This window comes from Haliotis rubra, unplaced genomic scaffold (assembly GCF_003918875.1).
Source record: "Haliotis rubra isolate DU_JTF1 unplaced genomic scaffold, ASM391887v1 Scf1351, whole genome shotgun sequence".
In the NCBI taxonomy this organism is placed as follows: domain Eukaryota; kingdom Metazoa; phylum Mollusca; class Gastropoda; order Lepetellida; family Haliotidae; genus Haliotis; species Haliotis rubra.
In genome coordinates, this window is record NW_025765283.1 from 175,647 (window position 1) to 201,361 (window position 25,715).

The 25,715-nt window shown below is 40.7% G+C and overlaps 1 protein-coding gene across 2 annotated transcripts; it reads right to left on the bottom strand.

Annotated features, from left to right (window-relative positions):
* Positions 1–287: 287 nt before the first annotated feature.
* Positions 288–24,362, bottom strand: LOC124267979 (universal stress protein Slr1101-like). 2 transcript variants are annotated; one of them, XM_046702986.1, is made up of 6 exons: positions 24,221–24,362; positions 23,818–23,863; positions 23,316–23,444; positions 11,082–11,162; positions 7,994–8,097; positions 288–688 (listed from the first exon to the last, which is right to left on the bottom strand). In XM_046702986.1, the coding sequence occupies exons 3-6, from the start codon at positions 23,332–23,334 to the stop codon at positions 473–475; spliced, it is 420 nt and encodes a 139-aa protein (XP_046558942.1). In that variant the 5' UTR covers positions 23,335–23,444; positions 23,818–23,863; positions 24,221–24,362; the 3' UTR covers positions 288–472. The 2 variants fall into 2 exon arrangements, with proteins under 2 accessions (XP_046558942.1, XP_046558941.1); XM_046702985.1 differs by having other exon boundaries at positions 7,994–8,100; positions 24,221–24,360.
* Positions 24,363–25,715: the final 1,353 nt, after the last annotated feature.

The following is a 25,715-nucleotide window of genomic DNA, read 5'->3' on the forward strand; positions in this document are numbered from 1 at the left end:
AACCCAGGTCTTAAGTGTGATGAGCGAACACATTTACCACTAGGCTACCCCACCATCTCACGGATAAAGAGATTGGTCTGTATCATCAATGATGTAATGTGAGGACAGACTGCTTGCTTTTAAATTTGGTGCTACAACTTTTTCTGTTTGTAAATAATAATGTAATGAATAAATATGTTTTGAAAAAGAATGATTTAAACATTGTACTTAAAATGTGGATGAAAGCAGACTTTGTCTTGTCACTATATGGCTGAAATATTGCTGATTCAACATAAAACTCATTTTATACATCACATATTTATATCACACAACTTATGGGTACGGTCAAGTGCCTATTTCTTGCTGCAAATATCACCCGGTCCTAAGTAGCGTCTGTGACCAGTTTTTGGATTGCCTCTCCTCATATAGTTATTCCGCATTCAATTGGGAAACACAAGAACTTGTACACTTGTCCATGTAAGGTATTGTTGACCTATTTCTTGTGTTCATTCATTGGTTTATGTCGGCACACAAGCACCGGGACTGGGGAGTGATGTAGACAATAGTCACTGACGCTGCCCAGAAATGTCCTCCTCATCTTGCCCATGCCCCGAGTTCCGACAACAATCATTGCAGCATTCTCTCCCTTGGCAGCCTCGATGATCGCCTCCCCAACCTTGCCTGTCATCTGCTTCACCTTGCCGCCCACCTTTGAGGGAGAAACAACCACATCATAATTCACCAAACATCACACCTTGTCCGAGTCAGGTATGACATCCCGATATCTTGATGTCATGTGTGAAAGCAAATGGAATCTGAATTGTACTGAGAAAACAGTATGTTAAACGTTAGTTGGTCATTGATGACATCTTGGTTCAACTTTGTGGTAGGACAGAGACATCCACATGAACACAGGTTATATTCAACTTTTTATAGATTTATGAAAAGAAAGACTACATTGTAGGACATGCGTGTATTGGTACCAGTGATCAGAACAGAAAGACTACATTGCAGGACATACACGTATTGGTACCGTGACCAGAACAGAGAGACTACATTGCAGGACATACATGTATTGATACCAGTGACCAGAACGGAAAGACTACATTGCAGGACATACATGTATTGGTACCAGTGACCAGAACAGAAAGACTACATTGCAGGACATACATGTATTGGTACCAGTGACCAAAACAGAAAGACTACATTGCAGGACATACATGTATTGGTACCAGTGACCAGAACAGAAAGACTACATTGCAGGACATACATGCATTGGTACCAGTGACCGGAACAGAAAGACTACATTGCAGGACATACACGCATTGGTACCAGTGACCAGGGGCCGGATTCACTAAACTTCTTAGAATTTACTTAGATTTATGCTTAAGTTTCCTTAAGAATTCTTAGCTGAGAATTTATCTTAAGTAGCAATCCACCAAGCCACTAAGCATAAATCTTAGCTGAGATATTTTAAAATTCTTAGAATTTTCTTAGTGAGAAACGCATGGGATTATGGGATACAAATTTATGCTAAGCATATTCTTAGATGACGTATTGGTAATCCCCGTATCTATTAATAGCATAGTTGAACTCTCCTCGCGTGGAGATAGAAAAAAAACTTACGCAGACGACAACAATCAGAATGGAGAAGAAAAGTGTCAGAAAACCCAACTGGACGGCCGAACAGACGGTGTACTTAACTCGCCTTGTTGAGGAAAATAAGGCTGTGTTACTCGGCAAGTTTGGACCGGGTGTGACATCTGCGCGAAAGAAGGAAATTTGGACGCATATTACTAAGCAGATCAATGCCACCTTCACAGGTAAGTGACGATCGTAAATTTTGAGTGCACTTTAAAATGTTATCACCTTGTATATGTAACTGTAAAGTATTTGCCTCCTACAAAATGTATTTTTTATTGATTTTTAAGAATTTAAACGTTGAAGCAAGTGCAAGTTTAAAAGCGAGATGGTTCATATGTGCTATTTTCGATCACCCATCTCAAAACGGAAGGATTTCCGCCCGTAACCCCCGTATTTATTTCTAATCATTATATGCCTGAGAATATCCGCCTATGTTTTTTTATGAACAGGCTATACCTAACCTACAGCCCTAAAATCCAACCCCAAACATTACCCCTAAACCCTTGAAATAATCCTAATAAATAGAATACATTTCAAGCGGGGGTTACGGGCGGAACTCTTACCATCAAAACTTGGACGAGTGATATTGGATTTATGCATTCAAACATCATATTGTTTGCGCATATCAACTGATTATAATTATTTGAAGTAACAAAAACTGAAATATAATGTTACAAATCTTCTGTTGTAACAGCTTACAAGTATACTACAACCGACATGCTTAGTATGTTCATTGAAATAACATTAAAGTAATGTATTTGGGCCAGTTTTGTTGTATCTAGTCAAATGTAGACTTTTTTGTGAATGAAAATGATAACAGTGAATTAGGGTTGGTTTGACATGTTGATAATTCTGTAAATTTATCTTAGAAATATAGGTTGATATTCAGGTATTTATCAAGGCAGGTAAGATATATCTATCGCAGGTTTTCATGTGAAGGAATCACACATGAAACATTCTATTTCACCCAAGTGTGAAAGACTCACACATTTTCATTTTATTTTACCCAGTGTGAAAGACTCACACATTTTCATTTTAGTTTACCCAGTGTGAAAGACTCACACATTATCCTTTTATTTTACTGCAGTACTTTTCATGAAGAAATGACCCATTCGTTTTGTTGTGTTTGCAGAATATTTCTCATGTGTACCATTATTTTATTTAATCAAACACTGACCCCTATGATTTATTGTTCATTATTTTGACTCCCTTAAAGCTTTTGAATGGCAGTCCATTTTGTGGAGTTGGTTCAATTCCAACCAGAGGCATACACAGAGTCAACGTTTATATGTTTTCATGTTAATATTAACAATAGTATGTTGAAAATAGCACTAATATTGTGAAATGTGACTAATATTAGTGGGCCAAGTGGTCCCTTATCATACTTTCAGACTGAAGCTTTGTTAATAGCATAGTTGGGTTGTCAATTCCATTACATCATGAATTTAAAAATGTGAATTTAATGAAAATATTTGATTTCAAATTTGTGTCCTCAATTGTTTCATGAAATGTTTTTTTCATTTTCTCCCAGGATGTGTCAGGACAAATGATGAAGTGGAGAAAAAGTGGCATAATACCCAGTCGAAGTCCAAGTCTGAAATTGCAGCATATAAGAAAGGGGCTGTATCTACAGGTAAGAGCTCAAATATATATTTATGGTCCATACTTATTGATTTTGGATAGTGTGTGTGTGAAGAAAAGTGATTACTTTGAAGGAGTATAAATTAAGTAATAAATGGTCATGGTGTAACCGGGTTGTGATGGGTAAGAATGACGTTCAAACACAGGCTACGGGTGTAAGGTTTTATTTGCAGTTAGAGAGGTAACGACACCCTGCAATACACAAAACAATAACATAAGGTAATATCATAAAACCATGATGCATCTCTCACATACGAGTAACTTACAATTACACATTCACATTCGCATATAAATATCTTTGTTAATGAGGCATAAAATCATTGTCTTGATTACATACAGAATTCATCAAGGGCGATAACTCTATTTATGGGTACTACACATGAGGTATACAATGAACATGGATCATTGTTATAAAGTACATTACATGTTCTCAATACAATAATTAATTATCACTTTGTGGCACCAATGATAGAGATGGCAATCAGTGATACATATGTATCATAATATATTATATACAATATATACTATTCACAACAAACTATTCAGAACTGGTGTGTGCCACAATGGTAATAATACTAACGAGAGAATGATGTATGAGTATAGATTATATAGGCAATGTCAGATCATATTATTACTTATGTGACATTATTTAGAGCTTACCAAAAGAAGTGCAAGTGATAAATGACATTGGTCAGTGTGCAAATTAGGCTGCTTACAGGGTCTTGAATTGAACAAAATATATTCACCCAAAAAAATTCCCCTTGACAAAATAAGTTGAATAGACCCTCATGAAAAAATATGAATTTCGCTTACGTCTTATTAAGTTTCAACCTATGGGTAATTATGTAATTATCTATACATTGCAGGTGGTGGGCCGTCACCTTGTCCACTTTTAACTGAAACAGCAGAGGTCGTGTGGGACATACTTGGGAAGGACAATGTGTCCATATCAGGAATACCGGATTCAATGGACTCAACTCTACTGCAGATAAATGAGTCTACTCAGTCAAGGTTTGTCAAAACATTCAGCTTTACTGTATGTCATTAGATAATTCCTTCAATAAAATTGGTTGCATCACATTCCAAATATTGATAAAAAAAATTATTTTCAAAATAAACTATTGACGAAATCCAAAATGTAAAAATCACATATCAAGAAGATTAATAAAGCTCTCTTTCCAACATTTATCCCTTGACTGCCTTTAATGTTTGATATTTATTATTGTCATAGGGTATTATACCCAAAACCCTTCTAAAAGTGATCCCTACTTAGTCTTACCTATATGAAAAGACCCTTAGCCTTGACATAATATCAAATGAATTATATAAATAACTGCATATAAACTGTGACCTGAATACATGATAACAAGTAAAACTGATTATAGTTTATTTAAATTTCAGTGATGCCATGTCATTTTTAGACATCCAGGCACTGACAGCTGTGGGAGGGTGCCTGGAAATGGTCACCAGTGTGGCAGATGTGGTGGTTACTCCAAGCAATCCGAGTGATGCAGCAGTTCCCACTGTCAAGGCCCTACACACAGTCACTGCGGCACCAAGTAGTGGAAGATGTGCTCCCCCAGCAAGGAGATCCAATCTTGAACCATGCCTTGAATGTGATGAACTGTATTATAAGAAGATGAAATTAGAAATTGAGGTTCTTGAACTAAAAAAGAAAATGATGGAACACAAACTAAAGAAATTTATGGAAGAGTAGAAGACTAATCATGCTTCTCAAGCCAATACATAAGCCCTTATGGCTTTCATAATCTATACATATCAATAAGAGTATTGTCATGTGCGGATCATTTCAAAATATTTGATGCAATGGTTAAAAATATTCTTTGCTACGATTCCGATGTTTGGTGTGTCATGAATCGTAAAATCATTCACCAAATCCAGATGAAAAATGTACATATTTCTTAATAGCTGGCCAAAATACTTGTAACAATATGGTTCTTGCAAATATTTTCTTAAAGTCAACAAATCTACTGCATCAAACATGGTTCAAGCCTAATGCCACTACAGCGTGTGTATACAACAAAGGTTATCAAGTACTGGTTTCACTTATTGCAGCTACCCAAATATAGATTACCATGTCAGTCCTACATGATGCTTAAATGTTATATAAGATTATTTTCTACTTGTGAACATGTTTATGAATTTACTTTTTTAGCGGATTATTCTCATCTTATATTGCATTAAACCTGTTAGTATTGCATATATAATTAACAGTTAAGTAATAAAGCACAGTTTAATTACAAATCACATTGGTTTTACACAGATGAATAACTGTATTCCACATTTATTATTTTATACTGGCATTTACCTTGCATGTTTTTTCTGGGGTTAATCTAACTTCTCCATGCAACACATGAAAGCGCCGCTTGAGTTGCCCTATCCCCCTCTCCACTATGCTGCGTGTCCTCTTATGCGCTCTGTCAAAAAATCAAACGTTATGAAGATTATTTTAAAATCTGCAATAACATATTTTGCAATTTTTAACTGGCATGTAAATAAATAACATGATATAGATGTAGATAAATAATCTATTCAGCCCTAAAGCATTCTTTTATGTTTACTGTCATTTAATTAAGTATTTGACAGAAAGTTTTTTGATGTATTCTAGGATTGTAGATTGTTCCAGGCAAGAAAAAAAATCAATATTTTAATTCAACCCAGTTACACTTTTATAGTCATATTTGAAAGGGGGCATAACTCTAATTGACTAACCAAAAAGTCATGTCGTTTGCAAGATTCGATTTACCTGTTGTATGCTGTCTGAGAGCCGGGATTTGGCTGAAGATAAGGAGTGAGGAGCCAGTCTCTACATGGATATCCACTGTCTCCAAGCAGGTGGCAGCCGGCAGGCATCATGTGGCGAGAGAACAAAGCACAAACGCCGCTCTCGGTCAGTATGCGTGAGTCATGAGTGGACCCGGGCCATTTCGCAACAATATCAATGATATGTGAACTGCGGTCAAAGACAACCTGAGTATTGATGCTGTGGTACTGCTTCCTGTTCACATAAGCAGGTTCGTGCTGGGATGGTGCCATAATCTGAATGTGGGTGCCATCTATAACCCCAACCACTCCGGGAAAATTAGCGATGCGATAGAAACCAAGTTGGTTTCGTCGGATTTCAGTCGGACTGGTAGGAAACGAAACGAACAGTCGAACAATGGCAGGGACAGACAGTGCAGTTATTGTTTGGTTAATGGCCCTACTCACTGAAGACTGTGAAACACCAATGTGGTCCGCATTACACAGCTGCATTTTGCCCGTGGCAAAGTAACGCAGCGTCAATAGAACTTTGTCAGTAGCTGATAAAGGATGACTTCTTTGAGTGAGAGGTGAAATTTCATTGGAAATGAGACTTACTACAAATTGTATACCATCTTTTGATAATCTAAATCTTCGTGTCAACTCTGTTTCTGTGTATTTTTCTAGAATGTTGGTTCTATCGATGATTGCATAGGCGGCCATCTTTGTTTACTTTAAGAAAATTCTTAGTGCTTAAGTAACCTATGGATGATTCTTAAGTTAAGAAAAAATCTTAAGCACTAAGTAGTTTGATGAATATTGCTTAAGCAAAAATCTTAGTTTTATATAGGTTGCTATGGAAACTAAGAATTCTTTCCAGACTTAAGAATTCTTAAGGCTTAAGAAAATTCTAAGAAGTTTAGTGCATCCGGCCCCAGAACAGAAAGACTACATTGCAGGACATACATGTATTGGTACCAGTGACCAGAACAGAAAGAATACATTGCAGGACATACATGAATTGAAACAAGTGAACAGAACAGAGAGACTACATTGTAGGACATACATGTATTGGTACCAGTGACCAGAACAGAAAGAATACATTGCAGGACATACATGAATTGAAACAAGTGAACAGAACAGGGAGACTACATTGTAGGACATACATGTATTGATACCAGTGTCCAGAAAGGAAAGACTACATTGCAGGACATACATGTATTGATACCAGTGACCAGAACAGAAAGACTACATTGCAGGACATACATATATTGATACCAGTGACCAGAACAGAAAGACTACATTGCAGGACATACATGTATTGATACCAGTGACCAGAACAGAAAGACGACATTGCAGGACATACATGTATTGATACCAGTGACCAGAACAGAAAGACTACATTGCAGGACATACATGTATTGATACAAGTGACCAGAAGAGAAAGACTACATTGCAGGACATACATGTATTGATACCAGTGACCAGAACAGAAAGAATACATTGCAGGACATACATGTATTGATACCAGTGACCAGAACAGAAAGACTACATTGTAGGACATACATGTATTGATACCAGTGTCCAGAAAGGAAAGACTACATTGCAGGACATACATGTATTGATACCAGTGACCAGAACAGAAAGACTACATTGCAGGACATACATATATTGATACCAGTGACCAGAACAGAAAGACTACATTGCAGGACATACATGTATTGATACCAGTGACCAGAACAGAAAGACGACATTGCAGGACATACATGTATTGATACCAGTAATAAGAAAAGAAAGACTACATTGCAGGACATACATGTATTGATGCCAGTGACCAGAACAGAAAGACTACATTGCAGGACATACATGTATTGATACCAGTGACCAGAACAGATAGACTACATTGCAGGACATACATGTATTGATACCAGTGACCAGAACAGAAAGACTACATTGCAGGACATACATGGATTTTCTTCATCGTTTCACTGTATTTGTCAACCAGGTGTTTGACCTTGACCTCTTCCTCTTTGATGAGTTCTACCACGACTACCGGGTCTGTCAGCAAGGCTGCTATTGAAACAGAAGCACATGGAGAAAATTAATTGTCCACAATTTCTTCAAAAAGACATGTTGGCCAAGGTTTCACACACACAAACATCATAATCCATTGCGTAAAATATGTTTTCAACAGGTTTTAGTCATAGCTGGAAGTACACGCAATAATAACTTGTCCCATGGTATAACACAAAAGTATAAGTAGGACCAATGTTTGGAAGTACTCACAATAATAACTTGTCCCATGGTATAACACAAAAGTATAAGTAGGACCAATGTTTGGAAGTACTCACAATAATAACTTGTCCCATGGTAAAACACACAAGTATAAGTAGAACCAATGTTTGGAAGTACTCACAATAATAACTTGTCCCATGGTATAACACAAAAGTATAAGTAGGACCAATATTTGGAAGTACTCACAATAATAACTTGTCCCATTTTATAACACAAAAGTATAAGTAGGACCAATGTTTGGATGTACTCGCAATAATAACTTGGCCCATTTTATAACACAAAAGTATAAGTAGGACCAATATTTGGAAGTACTCACAATAATAACTTGTCCCATTTTATAACACAAAAGTATAAGTAGGACCAATGTTTTACACAAAGTCAGAAGATAATCCAAGATTGTATACATATTTTACAAAAAATATATTTTTTAAGTGCACAGTTATTGTCTTCTTGTTATCATTGTTTTGACAATCACTGACAGATATACACACATACAGAGATGCAATATAGACGGATATACACACAGAGATGCAGGATAGACACATACACACAGAGAGATGCAATATAGACAGATATACACACATACACAGATGCAATATAGACAGATATACACACATACATAGATGCAGGATAGACACACGCACACACATACAGAGATGCAATATAGACAGATATAAACACATACACAGATGCAGGATAGACACACACACACATACAGAGATGCAATATAGACAGATACACACACATACACAGATGCAGGATAGACACATACACAGATGCAATATAGACAGATATACACACATACAGAGATGCAATATAGACAGATATACACACATACAGAGATTCAGGATAGACACATACACACAGAGAGACGCAATATAGACAGATATACACACACATACAGAGATGCAATATAGACGGATATACACACAGAGATGCAAGATAGACACATACACACAGAGACATGCAATATAGACAGATATACACGGAGAGAGGCAAAATAGACAGATATACACACTTACAGAGATGCAATATAGACAGATATACACACTTATAGAGGTGGACAGATGGAATATATACAGATATACAGACTCAATATACAAATACAAAAGGTGCAGTACACACAGATGCATATAGATGCAATATACACAAATATAATCAAGATTCACAGAAAACACACACAGAGAGAAAGGTTCACAGAACTCAGACTAGTGAAGCAGACAGAGAGGCAGTTACACCAGCTTTATCAGAGCATTACAGCAACATTACAACAATGTTGCAGCAGCAGCTACAGCAACATTACAACAATGTTGCAGCAGCAGTTACAGCAACATTACAACAATGTTACAGTAGCAGTCACAGCAACATTACAACAATGTTACAGCAGCAGTTACAGCAATGTTACAGCAGCAGTTACAGCAATGTTACAACAATGTTATATCAGTAGTTACAGCAACATTACAACAATGTTACAGCAGCAGTTACAGCAATGTTACAGCAACATTACAACAATGTTACAGTAGCAGTTACAGCAACATTGCAACAATGTTACAGCAGCAGTTAAAGCAACATTACATCAATGTTACAGCAACGTTACAACAATGTTACAGTAACAGTTATAGCAACGTTACAACAATGTTACAGTAACAGTTATAGCAACGTTACAACAATGTTACAGCAGCAGTTACAGCAACATTACAACAATGTTACAGCAGGAGAACAGCAACATTACAACAATGTTACTGCAGCAGTTACAGCAACATTACAACAATGTTACAGCAGCAGTTACAGCAACATTACAACAATGTGACAGCAGCAGTTACAGCAAGATTACAACAATGTGACAGCAGCAGTAACAGCAACATTACAACAATGTTACAGCAACAGTTACAGCAAGATGACAACAATTTTACAGCAACCGTTACAGTAACATGACAACAATGTTACAGCAACATTACAGCAAGATTACAACAATGTTACAGCAACAGTTACAGCAAGATGACAACAATGTTACAGCAACATTACAACAATGTTACAGCAGGAGTTACAGCAACATGACAACAATGTCACAGCAACAGTTACAGCAACATTGCAACAATGTTACAGCAGCAGTTACAGCAACATTACAACAATGTTACAGAAGGAGTTACAGCAACATTACGACATTGTTACAACAGTAGTTACTGCAACATCACAACAATGTTATATCAGCAGTCACAGCAACATTAGAACAATGTTACAGCAGGAGTTACGGCAACATTACGACATTGTTACTGCAGGAGTTACAGCAACATTACAACAATGTTACATCAGCAGTCACAGCAACATTAGAACAATGTTACAACAGCAGTTACAGCAGCATCACAACAATGTGACAGCAGTAGTTACAGCAACATCACAACACTGTTACAGCAGCAGTCACAGCAACATTACAACAATGTTACAGCAGCAGTTACAGCAACATTACAACAATGTTACAACAGCAGTTACAGCAACATTACAACAATGTGACAGCAGCAGTTACAGCAACATCACAACACTGTTACAGCAGCAGTCACAGCAAAATTACAACAATGTTACAGCAGCAGTTACAGCAACATTACAACAATGTTACAGTAGCAGTCACAGCAACATTACAACAATGTTACAGCAGCAGCTACAGCAACATTACAACAATGTTACAGTAGCAGTCACAGCAACATTACAACAATGTTACAGCAGCAGCTACACCCCAGCGGTGATGCTGGGTTAGTACTCACGGGCCTGAGTCAGGTGAGTGTACTCTGATACATGCACCAGTATGATGTGGTCCGAGCCTCGGTGGGCGTGGTCCATATTGACTGCAACAGAGTGGACATCGTTAGACGCTGGCCAGTGACAGCTACTTACGTGCGTGGATGAGAGATGCGTACTCCGAGCAGTGGACTAGTGTGATGTTGTCGCCGGGACGATGCACATGCTGCACATAGACTGAAATGTACAAGATACAGGGTGCTTAGAGTCTCACATCCTGTCACTCAGAACAATAGCTCAGAATCAGTCGAGGCTCTTACCTTATGAATTTAGTTAGTTAGTTTCTAGGTAGCCTAGCTAGGCTAGAAACTCCCCCTTTTGATAAAAGAGCAAGGGTGGGGAAGAAGTAGCCTAGCTAGGCCAGAAACTCCACCTTTTGATATAAGAGCAAGGAGTGAGTGAGTGAGTTGAGTTTTACGCCGCACTCAGCAATATTCCAGCTATATGGCGGCGGTTGGTAAATAATCGAGTCTGGACCAGATAATCCAGTGATTAATAGTATGAACATCGATCTGCGCAATTGGGAACCGATGACATGTGTCAACCAAGTCAGCGAGCCTGACCAACCGATCCCGTTAGTTGCCTCTTACGACAAACATGGGTTACTGAAGATCAATATTCTAACCCGTTCTGCAAGTTGGACCAGTTCAGACATTTGGACCACAGAAACCTGTTCCGGAAAAGGTTGTCCAACAAACTCTGCACTAACCATCAGTGATTGTAGTCTTTACACAGCATAACCAAATTAAGCCAATAAATTTTGAACAATATATATATCCCACTTGGTAGGACACTCACAGGAGTGAGTGAGCGAGAATAGTTTTTACGCTTCGCTCAGCAATATTCCGACTATATGGTGGCGGTCTTTAAATAATCGAGTCTGGACCAGACAATCCAGTAATCAACAGCATGAGCATCGATCTGCGCAATTGGGAACCGATGACACTTGTCAACCAAGTCAGCGAAACTGACCACCCGATCCCGTTAGTCGCCTCTTACGACAAGATAGTCGCCTTTTTATGGCAAGCACATGGGTTGCTGAAGACCTATTCTACCCCGGATCTTCACGGGTCACACAGTTCAAAAAGGGCTGCCAAGTAAACAACACAACTGCGGCTGGACTGCGGGCATCCCTCTTCACTGTAACCACTCAATTAATGTCTACAATGTATTTGTGTGTGGAATCCAGGTACTTGGACGGGGAGAGACTTTGTTTCTGACTTTACTATACTGAAACAAGATACCAATACATTATCACATTTAATACACACATATACTACTGCCATATTAAACAACGCATCAGTGACACAATGTATAAAGTGTGCAACATTGTCTGACATTATCAAGAGCTAAACGGTAATCCGGCCTTCTCAGTTGATGCGAAATGGGTTTTATTCAACACACCAGTATAACAAGTTTGCAACGTTTTGGCAACCTGTATCAATGTTGCAATGTCACAACCCCACGAACATTCGCTTTGCAGCAGATAGCAAGATCAGCGCTGTGTGCAGATGCGTATCACGTTATTAAGAACCACCAGCTATTGCTGAGTCTGTAGCAAGCCGGTGTCAGTTTCACGTATGTTATATTCATGACACAGGTAGAGAGCAAGTCTACATTTTGTATTTATAGTTTAAAAAGTGCGCTGAGAAACGGTATAGTATCTTAACACTTAATATACAATGTTCCAAAAATATTACATACTTTCAACGAATAGTAATGTTCTTTTTAACTCTCTGCTCTATCAGTAGTGGCTGTGCTAGTGGTTTAACCATAGTTGTGTATTTACTAAACATTGAGACATTATTCATCAATATAGTATTCAGTATCGAGCCCGGCATGAAATCTTCATCATAACATGATCGTGGTATGCGCACATAGTCCATGATAAGCCTTCAAGTTGGTGAAAATTAGTAACCTGGAAATGTAATGTCCCGGTCAGATAAATCATCCTGTGTACATACATGCAAGAGTGTGTTTATCGACAAAGCGAATTTGTGGCCTACTGTTGGCTATTGGATGTATTTAAGAACGATTCACATACCAATAGCTATTAATAGAAATGGTGCTTTCCAGACAGTTCGCACCCACACTGAAATCCACTGTTGAGGGGATTTGGGTTCCCATGGAAACGGACGTGGGTCGACCCCTGCACCAGGGACATCGTCAGAAGGAGCAAGCAACCTTTTTCAGCATGGACTCTTTTTTACAGAACTACAGATCTACTTAAAGTACACGAACCCCAACTTAACCCCTATCTTTTCACCAATCACATCGCTCCCTTTTCGCCATCCCAGGTTTTGCTTAGCTGCCTTGCTTTTCTTTCGCTTCGATTACATACCCATGTGCCCCGTTTTGCTTCCACCCTTTATGACATAATTCAAATTGTTTACAACCATTTTAAATTCGCCACGCTGTTAAGTAAGACTCGTGGTAAGAAAACACCGAGGCGAAGTTGCCAGGACATATACTTTTATTCCTCTCACATGAGTGAATCTAAACACAACCACGCCGGCCGGCACATGGTTCTTCTCTGCCCTCGCTGACACCCTTGCGCATGCGCATGCCTCTCACGCAAAGCTACTTCCTTTCCTCTCCAGTGATCCAGCCACCCATACGTACACATACGTTAACACACGCCACGCCACGCCACGCCACGTGAACAAATCTTAATGTTCTGGCTCTTCAAGATTTATGTTTGTAAGATTGATGTCCCTTTGTTCATACGACGCCCGTTAATTTGTTAACCATCAGTCATGACGAAGAGGCTGTAAGCATCATCATGACATCCTCGTGCGGATTTTCAAACTACTGATATCCTATTGGTTGTCTGTTTGAAACGTTTGTGCATTTACTATGATATTCTGAACTGCATCGCCCTCGCAAGCATATTCATTATAATCACAGGTTGGCTCTAGTCAAAATATGAAACACAGAAATAACATCCACAATGTACGATTCAGCATGTAAAAACACATTAAAGTAATATTGTTTTAAGTTTCATTTGTCAGCATACATGTTTCCTGAATGAAAGTCCAAAATCAATTGGTCAAAAATGAATACATTTACAACTATATTTTCAAAGATCTCTCCTGATCAGCACTTGAGCACTGAAGAGAATTATTTGAAAATTAACTTTGGGACAGGAGACCACTTACGTGTATAGGTATAAGTGCGTCCCTGACGATACGACACGTTGCAATATAATACAATACAATACAATACAATACAATACAATACAATACAAAGATCAATGTCATTCACACTCAACCTGAATCAAATGTATTCTTTCATCCTGAAAAACTAGCTATAGTGAATTTGATCTGTTGTTGTGATAAAGAATTGCGGCTCTCAACATTCATAGGTTTACACACACAATGCAGCGTTGAAGCTGCCACACAGGCGATGGTGAACACCCACATTAACGAGCAGCACTGGTCTGTGTTCCTGTCCCTGTACCCCTCCACACTTACTGTTATGTCACTAAATACACAACCCCCCACAATGAGGTTCAGGTGACTCTGTGGGTAGCGAGTCAAGATGAGATTCACCTGGTCAGGAGTTCAAGTCTCACTCAGTACACGTTTTGTTGAAACTACTTTTCTTCCCAGAAATACACGTACAATGGTTTCATTTTTTTTTTCAAGAAAGATAAAATTATAAGGAAAACTAAAACATGAAAAGCACTTGTTTGTTTGCCCTCACAATTTGGAACATGACAGAGGCCACCGTCTCAAACTTTGGCGCCGTAGTTTGGAGAACGGTACTATTTCAGATATTTCTCTAGCGCTTCAGTAAGTTTTGCGATCTACCAGCCACGCAAAGTGACTGAAGCGCCAGAAAATATCTGGAACAGAGCCGTTCTCCAAACTGCGGAGCGCCCTCCAAAGATGCTGATAATCAGATGATGTAAGCATGTCGATACTCCATAGAGTGTCAAGGTCAAGCAAATCAGTGGTCGATAGCACGAGCAAAGAATCCATGCACAGAAGCCACCCAGCCACGCCACGCCACGCCACGGCATCTATTGTGCAGTTGTGGTTCATCTATTGTGCAGCTGTGGTTCATGAAACCCGACATATAAGTACCTACACCTCAGCGTCATACAGTAAATATTTTTTCACATCTTTTACTTACCATCGCATGCACATTTAAGTGGCATGTCCACTTTCACAACAGCTTGTCTGTTAATCAGTCAGACAGCACAGCACAGCACAGCACAGCACAGCACAGCACACGTGGATAAAAACCACCATCCATCCATCCATCCATCTATCCATGCAGCCAACCAATTTTGCCAGCTGTCGATCAATGTGATAATGTTAATGTTTTTTTAATACAATATTCGCGAATGTTTGTATCTGTTGGCCATCATTGTGCAACATTGTCCGGAGCCAAGCAGCTATACTGCCATCCTGCCCGTGAGATATGAGCTTCATTCCACCCCTCCATTAATACAATGTAGAAAAACTTTGAACAGCGTTTTCTAATGTGGCTGCATCTCCTAAAGTAGCTAACACTCGCTCCTGGTTGCTGCACACCAGTTAATTCAGCATTTGCCTCTGGTAAATGATTCAAGCGAACGGCTACTTTTCAGTGATTTGTCTGCCGCTTCCATCACTTAAAGAGTCCGTAAAAACACCTGTGGTTGATGGTTGTGTTTGGTTGTTGTTGTTTAACGCCACACTCAGCAATATTCTTGCTGTATTGCGGCGGTCTGTCAAAATAGGAACCAGCACCAGACATTGCAGCGATCAACATCATGAGCATCAATGTATGTCAATGGGACACGATGACAAGTCAACCAAGAGAGAGAGAGCCTTACCGACCAACAACAAGTACAGCCACAGCTTATAATGTCCAATCATCTTCATATACAGTAATAAAGCATTCGTACTTGTGTAGCTGTTTCTTAGAGTGACACAGTGTACAGAGCATGTCCGACGTTGTCCAACATTATCCGGAGTCTAGCGGCCATTGTGACTTACCACCCGTGAGATACGAGCTTTATTCAACCCCTCCGTTCATACAATGTTTGAAAGAATTTCAACAGTGTTTTGTTAATGTTTTATCGTCGAAAGGAGAGGCAGTGTGGAATAGCTGTAGCACTTCTCTTAAATGTTTCCTCAGGGACCTTTCATAATTTGTGCGTGCGTGCGTCAGAGTTCATGTGAAATGCTGAGTGAGCGAGTATGGTTTTACACTGCTTACGGCGGGGGACACCAGAAATGGAGAGAGAGAGAGAGAGAGAGAGAGAGAGAGAGAGAGAGAGAGAGAGAGAGAGAGAGAGAGATCTTTTAGGTGAAATTACGGAAGAATTAAGAGACATCACTGGGTGTATTCATTTCTCGATAAGAGATGAAGGTATCGATTATACATATATAATTCATTTCGATAAAAGGAATAAGCACAATTCCAGGAATAAGCACAATTCCAGGTTGGAAGGGAATCCAAGGGCTAATCCTAAAGATGAAGAGTGACGCCAACATTGAAACAGCCGGAGCCAATGTTGGTTTATAACAAGAGACTAGGGCTGGGACGGGTAAGTAAAAATGGAATCGAGTACCCGCATGCACTTAGCCGAATCGGAATCGAGTACCCGGAAATGTACACAATCAAACTAAACGTAGGCTACTTAATTTACGTCTATTTAACAAATATAGAGAGTAACACCATCACATGCATTCCTCGTAACAGCTGTTACTGTAACTTGACTCCTCCCTGCTCATGCTCAGATATATACAGTCGTTAATAATGACCTCCATTAATCGGACAATACCAATGATGCAAATGTGTGTTAATAATAAAAAGACAAGTTATTATGTGCCCTTTCCCCGGGTACTCGATTCCTAGAAATAGTACTCGATTCCAGCTATACCCGACCCGGATTCAAGTACCCGAGTACCCGTCCCAGCCCTACAAGAGACACGGATGAGCTGTAGACTGTTTTCTGCCAACATGGCAACGCTAACCTGCAATTTGATACACAACAGACCCATGAAGAAGAAAATATTTTACACAAACACTTTCGCCAAATGTATAATTTGCAAACATTTAGCTGAATGTCGAACGAGTGAGTCGGCTACATAACAATATCCCAGAGATGATACATATTGTCCGACGAATATTATACCATTTCATGTGAAGCCCATTTCTGGTGTCCCCCCGCCGTGATGTTGCTGGAATATTGCTAAAAGCGGCGTAAAACCAAACTCAGTCAGTCAGTCAGTATACCATTTCATTATGATGATTGATCGAGCAATGAGCTGCAAATATGCATACCAGTCTGATGTACACGCAGCTGTGAAATGCAACCGATGTTAAAAGTAGACTCACTTTTACACAGTCCTGTTGTGATGGGGCTGCTGAATTCAGCAATGTATATAAAGCAGGGCTTGATCTAGTGCGCAGTGTAACTTGCACCAGTTGCAGGTCAAATTTGGAGTGGGTAAACTTCTAAATAAAACATCTAAATAATTCAGTAGCATATTTCGTTCACTACATATTGCAATAAAAGCAGTCAACTGGAATTTGGCTGGTGAAACTAGGTTTTATCTTTGGTTGCACCTGGTGCAAGTAGGTTAACATAGCTTAAATCGTGGCCTGTAAAGCATTACTTTACAAACCATTGTTAGCACGATTCAGCTTAATTGCGCTAATTCCTACACCAGGCAGGACATTTAAGACTTACTGTTAGACTCTTATTACAGATTTGTTTATGGTCGTGTTACCCTAGGGAAGACTAAACAGGGTAAGACAGCCAGGTTTCCCTTGGGTGATGCAGCAATGTAATTAGCTAACATGCTACCCTATCACAGAGCCACTGGCCCTCTCTCATATAATTAGTGACCATTTACCTAGTGATCATTCTTTCTAATCACAGGGTGCCTAAACCCAAGGATGGTAACATGGTGCCTAAACCCAAGGATGGTAACATGGTGCCTAAAGGATACAGTGGGAGTAACCTACCCTAGCCCTAACATAACTAACCCTAAGGATCGTGATGGGGTGTTGGATCGGACAGGAAAGGGGATCCGAGGGCTAAGGATACAGTGGGAGTTACCTACCCTAGCCCTAACATAACTAACCCTAAGGATCGTGATGGGGTGTTGGATCGGAAAGGGGATCCAAGGGCTAAGGATACAGTGGGAGTTACCTACCCTAGCCGTAAACACAACTAACCCTGATGATCATGAAGGGCTACTTAACCCTTATGATCATAAAATGGACTCAAGGAACCTAACCTTAATGATTGATGAAGCAGCCGAACAGTCATGAGCTACAGTAAACAGTGCCTAGTAAAGGGCAGTGTACACACGTAACAGGGACATTTATGGTATGCAGCCATAACACTATTTCAATCCCCGCAATGTATGCTAAAACACCAAGTTGAAGATTAAAGGGTCTGAATGTTGAGCATGTACTTCTCATGCCAGGGAATTCCTTGGGGTTCCCCAGGACTGGGCAAGTAGTCTCTCAGTGTCAACCTTAACATAATTAGAAGACAGCCTCATGGAAAATATTGTCACTATTTCACTTTGAATTATGAATACTATGTAGACGTGGAGACGTAGTAAGTAAAGAAAAGCATTTTGGAAATAGACTTGTTTTACAACACAGTGAGGGTGAGTGATAAAGTCTCTGACCAAATATTCCTTCTGTAGCTGACTCACCACAGACAGTGCACTAATGGTGAAACTTAGGGACTTGAGCCTTATGAAAATACAAGTGTGCACTGTGGTACACTTGATTAATACCAGAACCATGCATCCATGGACACATCATTCAGTACAGACCTACAGCAAGGCTACGTCCACCCCACCAGCAATATAGACACGGGGAGGGGTGAACTTTACTATACATCCATGGACACATCATTCAGTACAGACCTACAGCAAGGCTACGTCCACCCCACCAGCAATATAGACACGGGGAGGGGTGAACTTTACTATACATCAATGGACACATCATTCAGTACAGACCTACAGCAAGGCTACGTCCACCCCACCAGCAATATAGACACGGGGAGGGGTGAACTTTACTATACATCAATGGACACATCATTCAGTACAGACCTACAGCAAGGCTACGTCCACCCCACCAGCAATATAGACACGGGGAGGGGTGAACTTTACTATACATCAATGGACACATCATTCAGTACAGACCTACAGCAAGGCTACGTCCACCCCACCAGCAATATAGACACGGGGAGGGGTGAACTTTACTATACATCAATGGACACATCATTCAGTACAGACCTACAGCAAGGCTACGTCCACCCCACCAGCAATATAGACACGGGAGGGGTGAACTTTACTATACATCAATGGACACATCATTCCGTACAGACCTACAGCAAGGCTACGTCCACCCCACCAGCAATATAGACACGGGAGGGGTGAACTTTACTATACATCCATGGACACATCATTCAGTACAGACCTACAGCAAGGCTACGTCCACCCCACCAGCAATATAGACACGGGGAGGGGTGAACTTCACTATACATCCAAGGACACATCATTCAGTACAGTACAGACCTACAGCAAGGCTACGTCCACCCCACCAGCAATATAGACACGGGGAGGGGTGAACTTTACTATACATCCATGGACACATCATTCAGTACAGACCTACAGCAAGGCTACGTCCACCCCAAATGCAATATAGACACGGGGAGGGGTGAACTTCACTATACATCCAAGGACACATCATTCAGTACAGTACAGACCTACAGCAAGGCTACGTCCACCCCACCAGCAATATAGACACGGGGAGGGGTGAACTTCACTATACATCAATGGACACATCATTCCGTACAGACCTACAGCAAGGCTACGTCCACCCCACCAGCAATATAGACACGGGGAGGGGTGAACTTTACTATACATCCATGGACACATCATTCAGTACAGACCTACAGCAAGGCTACGTCCACCCCAAATGCAATATAGACACGGGGAGGGGTGAACTTCACTATACATCCAAGGACACATCATTCAGTACAGTACAGACCTACAGCAAGGCTACGTCCACCCCACCAGCAATATAGACACGGGGAGGGGTGAACTTTACTATACATCAATGGACACATCATTCCGTACAGACCTACAGCAAGGCTACGTCCACCCCACCAGCAATATAGACACGGGGAGGGTGAACTTTACTATACATCAATGGACACATCATTCAGTACAGACCTACAGCAAGGCTACGTCCACCCCACCAGCAATATAGACACGGGGAGGGGTGAACTTTACTATACATCAATGGACACATCATTCAGTACAGACCTACAGCAAGGCTACGTCCACCCCACCAGCAATATAGACACGGGGAGGGGTGAACTTTACTATACATCAATGGACACATCATTCAGTACAGACCTACAGCAAGGCTACGTCCACCCCACCAGCAATATAGACACGGGAGGGGTGAACTTTACTATACATCAATGGACACATCATTCCGTACAGACCTACAGCAAGGCTACGTCCACCCCACCAGCAATATAGACACGGGGAGGGGTGAACTTCACTATACATCCATGGACACATCATTCAGTACAGACCTACAGCAAGGCCACGTCCACCCCACCAGCAATATAGACACGGGGAGGGGTGAACTTCACTATACATCCATGGACACATCATTCCGTACAGACCTACAGCAAGGCTACGTCCACCCCACCAGCAATATAGACACGGGGAGGGGTGAACTTCACTATACATCCATGGACACATCATTCAGTACAGACCTACAGCAAGGCTACGTCCACCCCACCAGCAATATAGACACGGGGAGGGGTGAACTTTACTATACATCAATGGACACATCATCCAGGACAGTACAGACCTACAGCAAGGCTACATACACCCCACCAGCAATATAGACACGGGGAGGGGTGAACTTTACTATACATCCATGGACACATCATTCAGTACAGACCTACAGCAAGGCTACGTCCACCCCACCAGCAATATAGACACGTGGAGGGGTGAACTTTACTATACATCAATGGACACATCATTCAGTACAGACCTACAGCAAGGCTACGTCCACCCCACCAGCAATATAGACACGGGGAGGGGTGAACTTTACTATACATCCATGGACACATCATTCAGTACAGACCTACAGCAAGGCTACGTCCACCCCACCAGCAATATAGACACGGGGAGGGGTGAACTTCACTATACATCAATGGACACATAATTCAGTACAGACCTACAGCAAGGCTACGTCCACCCCACCAGCAATATAGACATGGGGAGGGGTGAACTTCACTATACATCCATGGACACATAATTCAGTACAGACCTACAGCAAGGCTACGTCCACCCCACCAGCAATATAGACACGGGGAGGGGTGAACTTTACTATACATCCATGGACACATCATTCCGTACAGACCTACAGCAAGGCTACGTCCACCCCACCAGCAATATAGACACGGGGAGGGGTGAACTTTACTATACATCCATGGACACATCATTCAGTACAGACCTACAGCAGGCTACGTCCACCCCACCAGCAATATAGACACGGGGAGGGGTGAACTTTACTATACATCCATGGACACATCATTCCGTACAGTACAGACCTACAGCAAGGCTACGTCCACCCCACCAGCAATATACACACGGGGAGGGGCGAACTTTACTATACATCCATGGACACATCATTCAGTACAGACCTACAGCAAGGCTACGTCCACCCCACCAGCAATATAGACACGGGGAGGGGTGAACTTTACTATACATCCATGGACACATCATTCAGTACAGACCTACAGCAAGGCTACGTCCACCCCACCAGCAATATAGACATGGGGAGGGGTGAACTTTACTATACATCCATGGACACATCATTCAGGACAGACCTACAGCAAGGCTACGTCCACCCCACCAGCAATATAGACACGTGGAGGGGCGAACTTTACTATACATCAATGGACACATCATTCAGTACAGACCTACAGCAAGGCTACATTAACCATAACCAGTAATGGGTTTCACTTGCTGTAAGATATATATGTGCAGTGAGCTAGCTTGTTCAAAAATGCGCGATGGAAACTTTGTTTGAGCACAGTGGTACATTGCTCGATGTACCCAAGAAAAAAGGACCTTATGTATGTTTGAATGGGACTGCGTAATACAGCAAATACAGTGACTACTGTGGCAGGTGTATTTTAGTGTAAATATAGTATTTTAATCATATTATTATTCTCTCCTTTTAGCTATGTTATTTCTAGGCAGTTTAAGGTTTAAGCTTTAGAGCTTGGCCTGTCTCACTAATTGCCCAAGCCATGACGCTTCTCGGCTGATTGGTCCCATTAACTCCATGCACAATTTCACTCATTCTGCACTGACTCTTTGCCATGTAAAGACAGCTTGGACAGACAGTGTGACATTAAGGTTAGTATTCATTTAATTAAAGTAATATTGCATTTAATCCTTGCAGTATGTATATAATAAACGTATATCTATTTACTAACATTTAAAGAGGTATTATATTGTATAGCATGTAAGTGTGCTAAATGTATTTATGCTAGCTTTTAACGCCTAAGGTATAAACATAAATAAGTATCACTAGTATATTCTTATCTTTACTATCCCTTTCACTGAATGTGTGAGATGAGAGAATGTGTTTTAATATAAGTTGCTATGTTTTAACTGTGATAACTATAAGTGTATATTATTTATCATCTAATATTATTTGCAGCAGATAAGTCCCCGTCCATAAGACTGGTGCTGTGCCCGATTGTTGTACACCCTTGTACCACCCACAGGGTATGTGTATATGCATAATTTATATATCCATGTATTTGTATATAGTACCATCACGTAATGCGTAATGGTGTATTATAATCTATCTTCTGTGTATTACATTGTATGCATGTATCATCAGTAATTTCATAATGCCCATATTCCATATGTGTTGTAAATAATGGTATTCATGCTTTGAGTATTATTGATAATTGTCCATATGTATTAACCCGTGTATGGAATTATATGTATCTTGTATGAATTGTGTGAGATGTATATAATATTATTATACTTATTGTTACAGGGTGTCGTGTAACATTCAGCAATGTCTCATCGTGCGAAATAAACAACCTCACACCCCAGCAGAGTGTTGGTAGTCTATGGCCACGTTGACCCTGCTATACTACCATCGGTTTCAAAATCACCTACACCTTGCACTGCGTTCCATGGGGAAGAAACTAGGCTGGGTCTACGAGGAGGTGGTGTGATGAACATTTATCAGGATATTGTGTCAAGAAGCTGTGTGGCTGACGGCAGCACCAACATCTTGGAGAGGGTCTGCAACAACATACAAGACAATGAGCAAAACTACACTTACCAACCAAATGGACAATGAAGAACAATAAAAAAAATCAATAATTGAAAATGGTATGGTATGGTATGGTATGGTATGGTATGGTTTGGTATGGTATGGTATGGTATGGTATGGTATGGTACGGGGGAAATAGCATGTTTAAAAAAAATATCACCTAAATGAATAGGTAAATACAGGTGTAAACATTTGATTAGTTACCATTAATATCAGAATAAGTGCCCAGACGTTTCCATGGTTACAAAGCATATGTGCCACAAAATGACTCATGTGAAGAATATTATTGATTTTTCTTCAAGTTTTTGTTTGAGAATGCAGAAAAAATGATGGCACAATAACCTTTTTCCTTGGGGAGCCAGGGCAGAGGGCCATCCGATGCACAGGACTGGAGAGCAGCCATGGAATAAAGTAAAATACACGATCAGTGAATGGAGCACAGCGGGTGAATGCCAGCAAATATAGAGCGATGTGTTTGTGAGAGGAAATACGGTAATTGTATGCTATGGTTTGTTTACACTGTGAGGGGCGTGATCGGTGTGTGACGATAGATAGGCAGTTGCCATTATTGCATACACGGATCTGGAAAGTCAAGGCAACACTTGGAACATGCGCCAGAGATTGGCAAACAGGGGCGGAAAAATGTGGATGTCAGTGACATGGTTGGGCCCCCTGTTCGACACAGTGGCAGGTCCAGCGAGATACAAGGAGAAATGTGACATAATACATGTACGAGTAATCTTACATGGGTGCCTGAGCTACGACGTTGAAGCGACAAGAGATGACATGAGGGAGGGAGGGAGGGAGGGAGCAAGCATGGGCTGGTGTTGCAGTGACAGCCACATCGCCAGAAGAAACGTGAGCCGCCATGGCCAGCTGATGGGGATACAAACGAGGCGCTTCTAAAGTGGCCTGTGATTGGCTCTCGCCGCTTCCGAGATAGGCGGGTGGCGCCGACTGGCTGAAACGTGTGTTTTTGGTTTGTGGTATCACCCTTACTACAAGTCTCTAGTTATTTTAAGGTCCATGGATGTGTGGTGTTTGCATTCTTACAATGCGCCAGTGTAGATGGGCGTGAATGTTTTCCAGCGGCAACTTGTTATGATACATTTGCATACAGTGCATGAGTTACGATTTCAAGTAAGCGTGATTTCATGCACCGAGGGACTTTGTGCAAGTCTAGTGGATGGTTGCGGGAGTCGGTGACAGACAGCTTGTCGGGTGAAATTGACAAACAAGCACAGGACGGCTGAGGTGATGTGGCGAGTGTGAGAGAGCAGTGGACACAGGCATTAAGAGTGTCAGTGATGACATAGCGAAAGAATGATTGGTTATTTAAACAAAGAATAGAATACATTAACTACATATTATGGTTTGTTTTATCCCCCCATACACACACACACACACACCCACAATAAAACACCCAAAACCTTTTTTGGGGGTCATGCACCTTAGTTCTCTAAAAAAAAGAGTTCTTGCTGAAATTGGGGTCTGCTCCTTCTGAAGGTTCCGCTGTGACAAAGTTATTGGTGCCATGCTCCCCCCCCCCAGGTGGAACCTACACCCACATGTATTTCCATGAGACCCAAAAGCCCCGAATAGCGATTTTCAATGTGGGTGCAAATTGTCTGGAAACCTACAGTTGGCCACCAATATGCTGTGTGGAACAACACATTCTTGCCTATATGTACACAAGATTATTTATCTGTGCCCTGGACATTGCACGAAGTCGGACGCTAAATATAGACTGTGTGCATGTCCCATCGAGTCAGGGTTCTATTCCGGGGACCTTAACTTGTTACAAAGCATTGAATGTATAATATCTAAAGTTTTGTAAATACGCAAACTATGGTTAAACCACAAACACAGCCACTATTTATAGAGTAGAAAACTGAAAGAACCATACTATTTTTTTTAATGTATGCAATATATTTGTAGCATTCTAATATTACAGGTATATATACTATACATTTTCTCAGCGCACCTTTTACAGTATAAAATTTTTTTTATTAAAAAAGGAGGGGAAAGGTGTATGCGAATAATTCATGCATGTAGACCTTGCTAATGCATCTACATTATTGCAACTTGTGTGGAAGTTCAGATACATGCATGCTCCGAATGCCACTTCCTTATGCCATAACTAAAGCACTGGACTTGCTACCTGACTCTGGGTAGTGGTTTGTCAGGCTGTGGCATAGCGACTCTGAAACAGGTTGCTGAGCAGTCTCTGAAAGTAGTAC

What these genes read in the sequence shown, in the direction of transcription:
- LOC124267979 (XM_046702985.1), bottom strand. An exon ending in CACTCACCTGACTCAGGCCC is followed by an intron (nt 8,101 to 11,081) that starts GTGAGTACTAAC and finishes CTGTTTCAATAG; the next exon opens with CAGCCTTGCTGACAGACCCG. An exon ending in AAACGATGAAGAAAATCCAT is followed by an intron (nt 689 to 7,993) that starts GTATGTCCTGCA and finishes TCTCCCTCAAAG; the next exon opens with GTGGGCGGCAAGGTGAAGCA.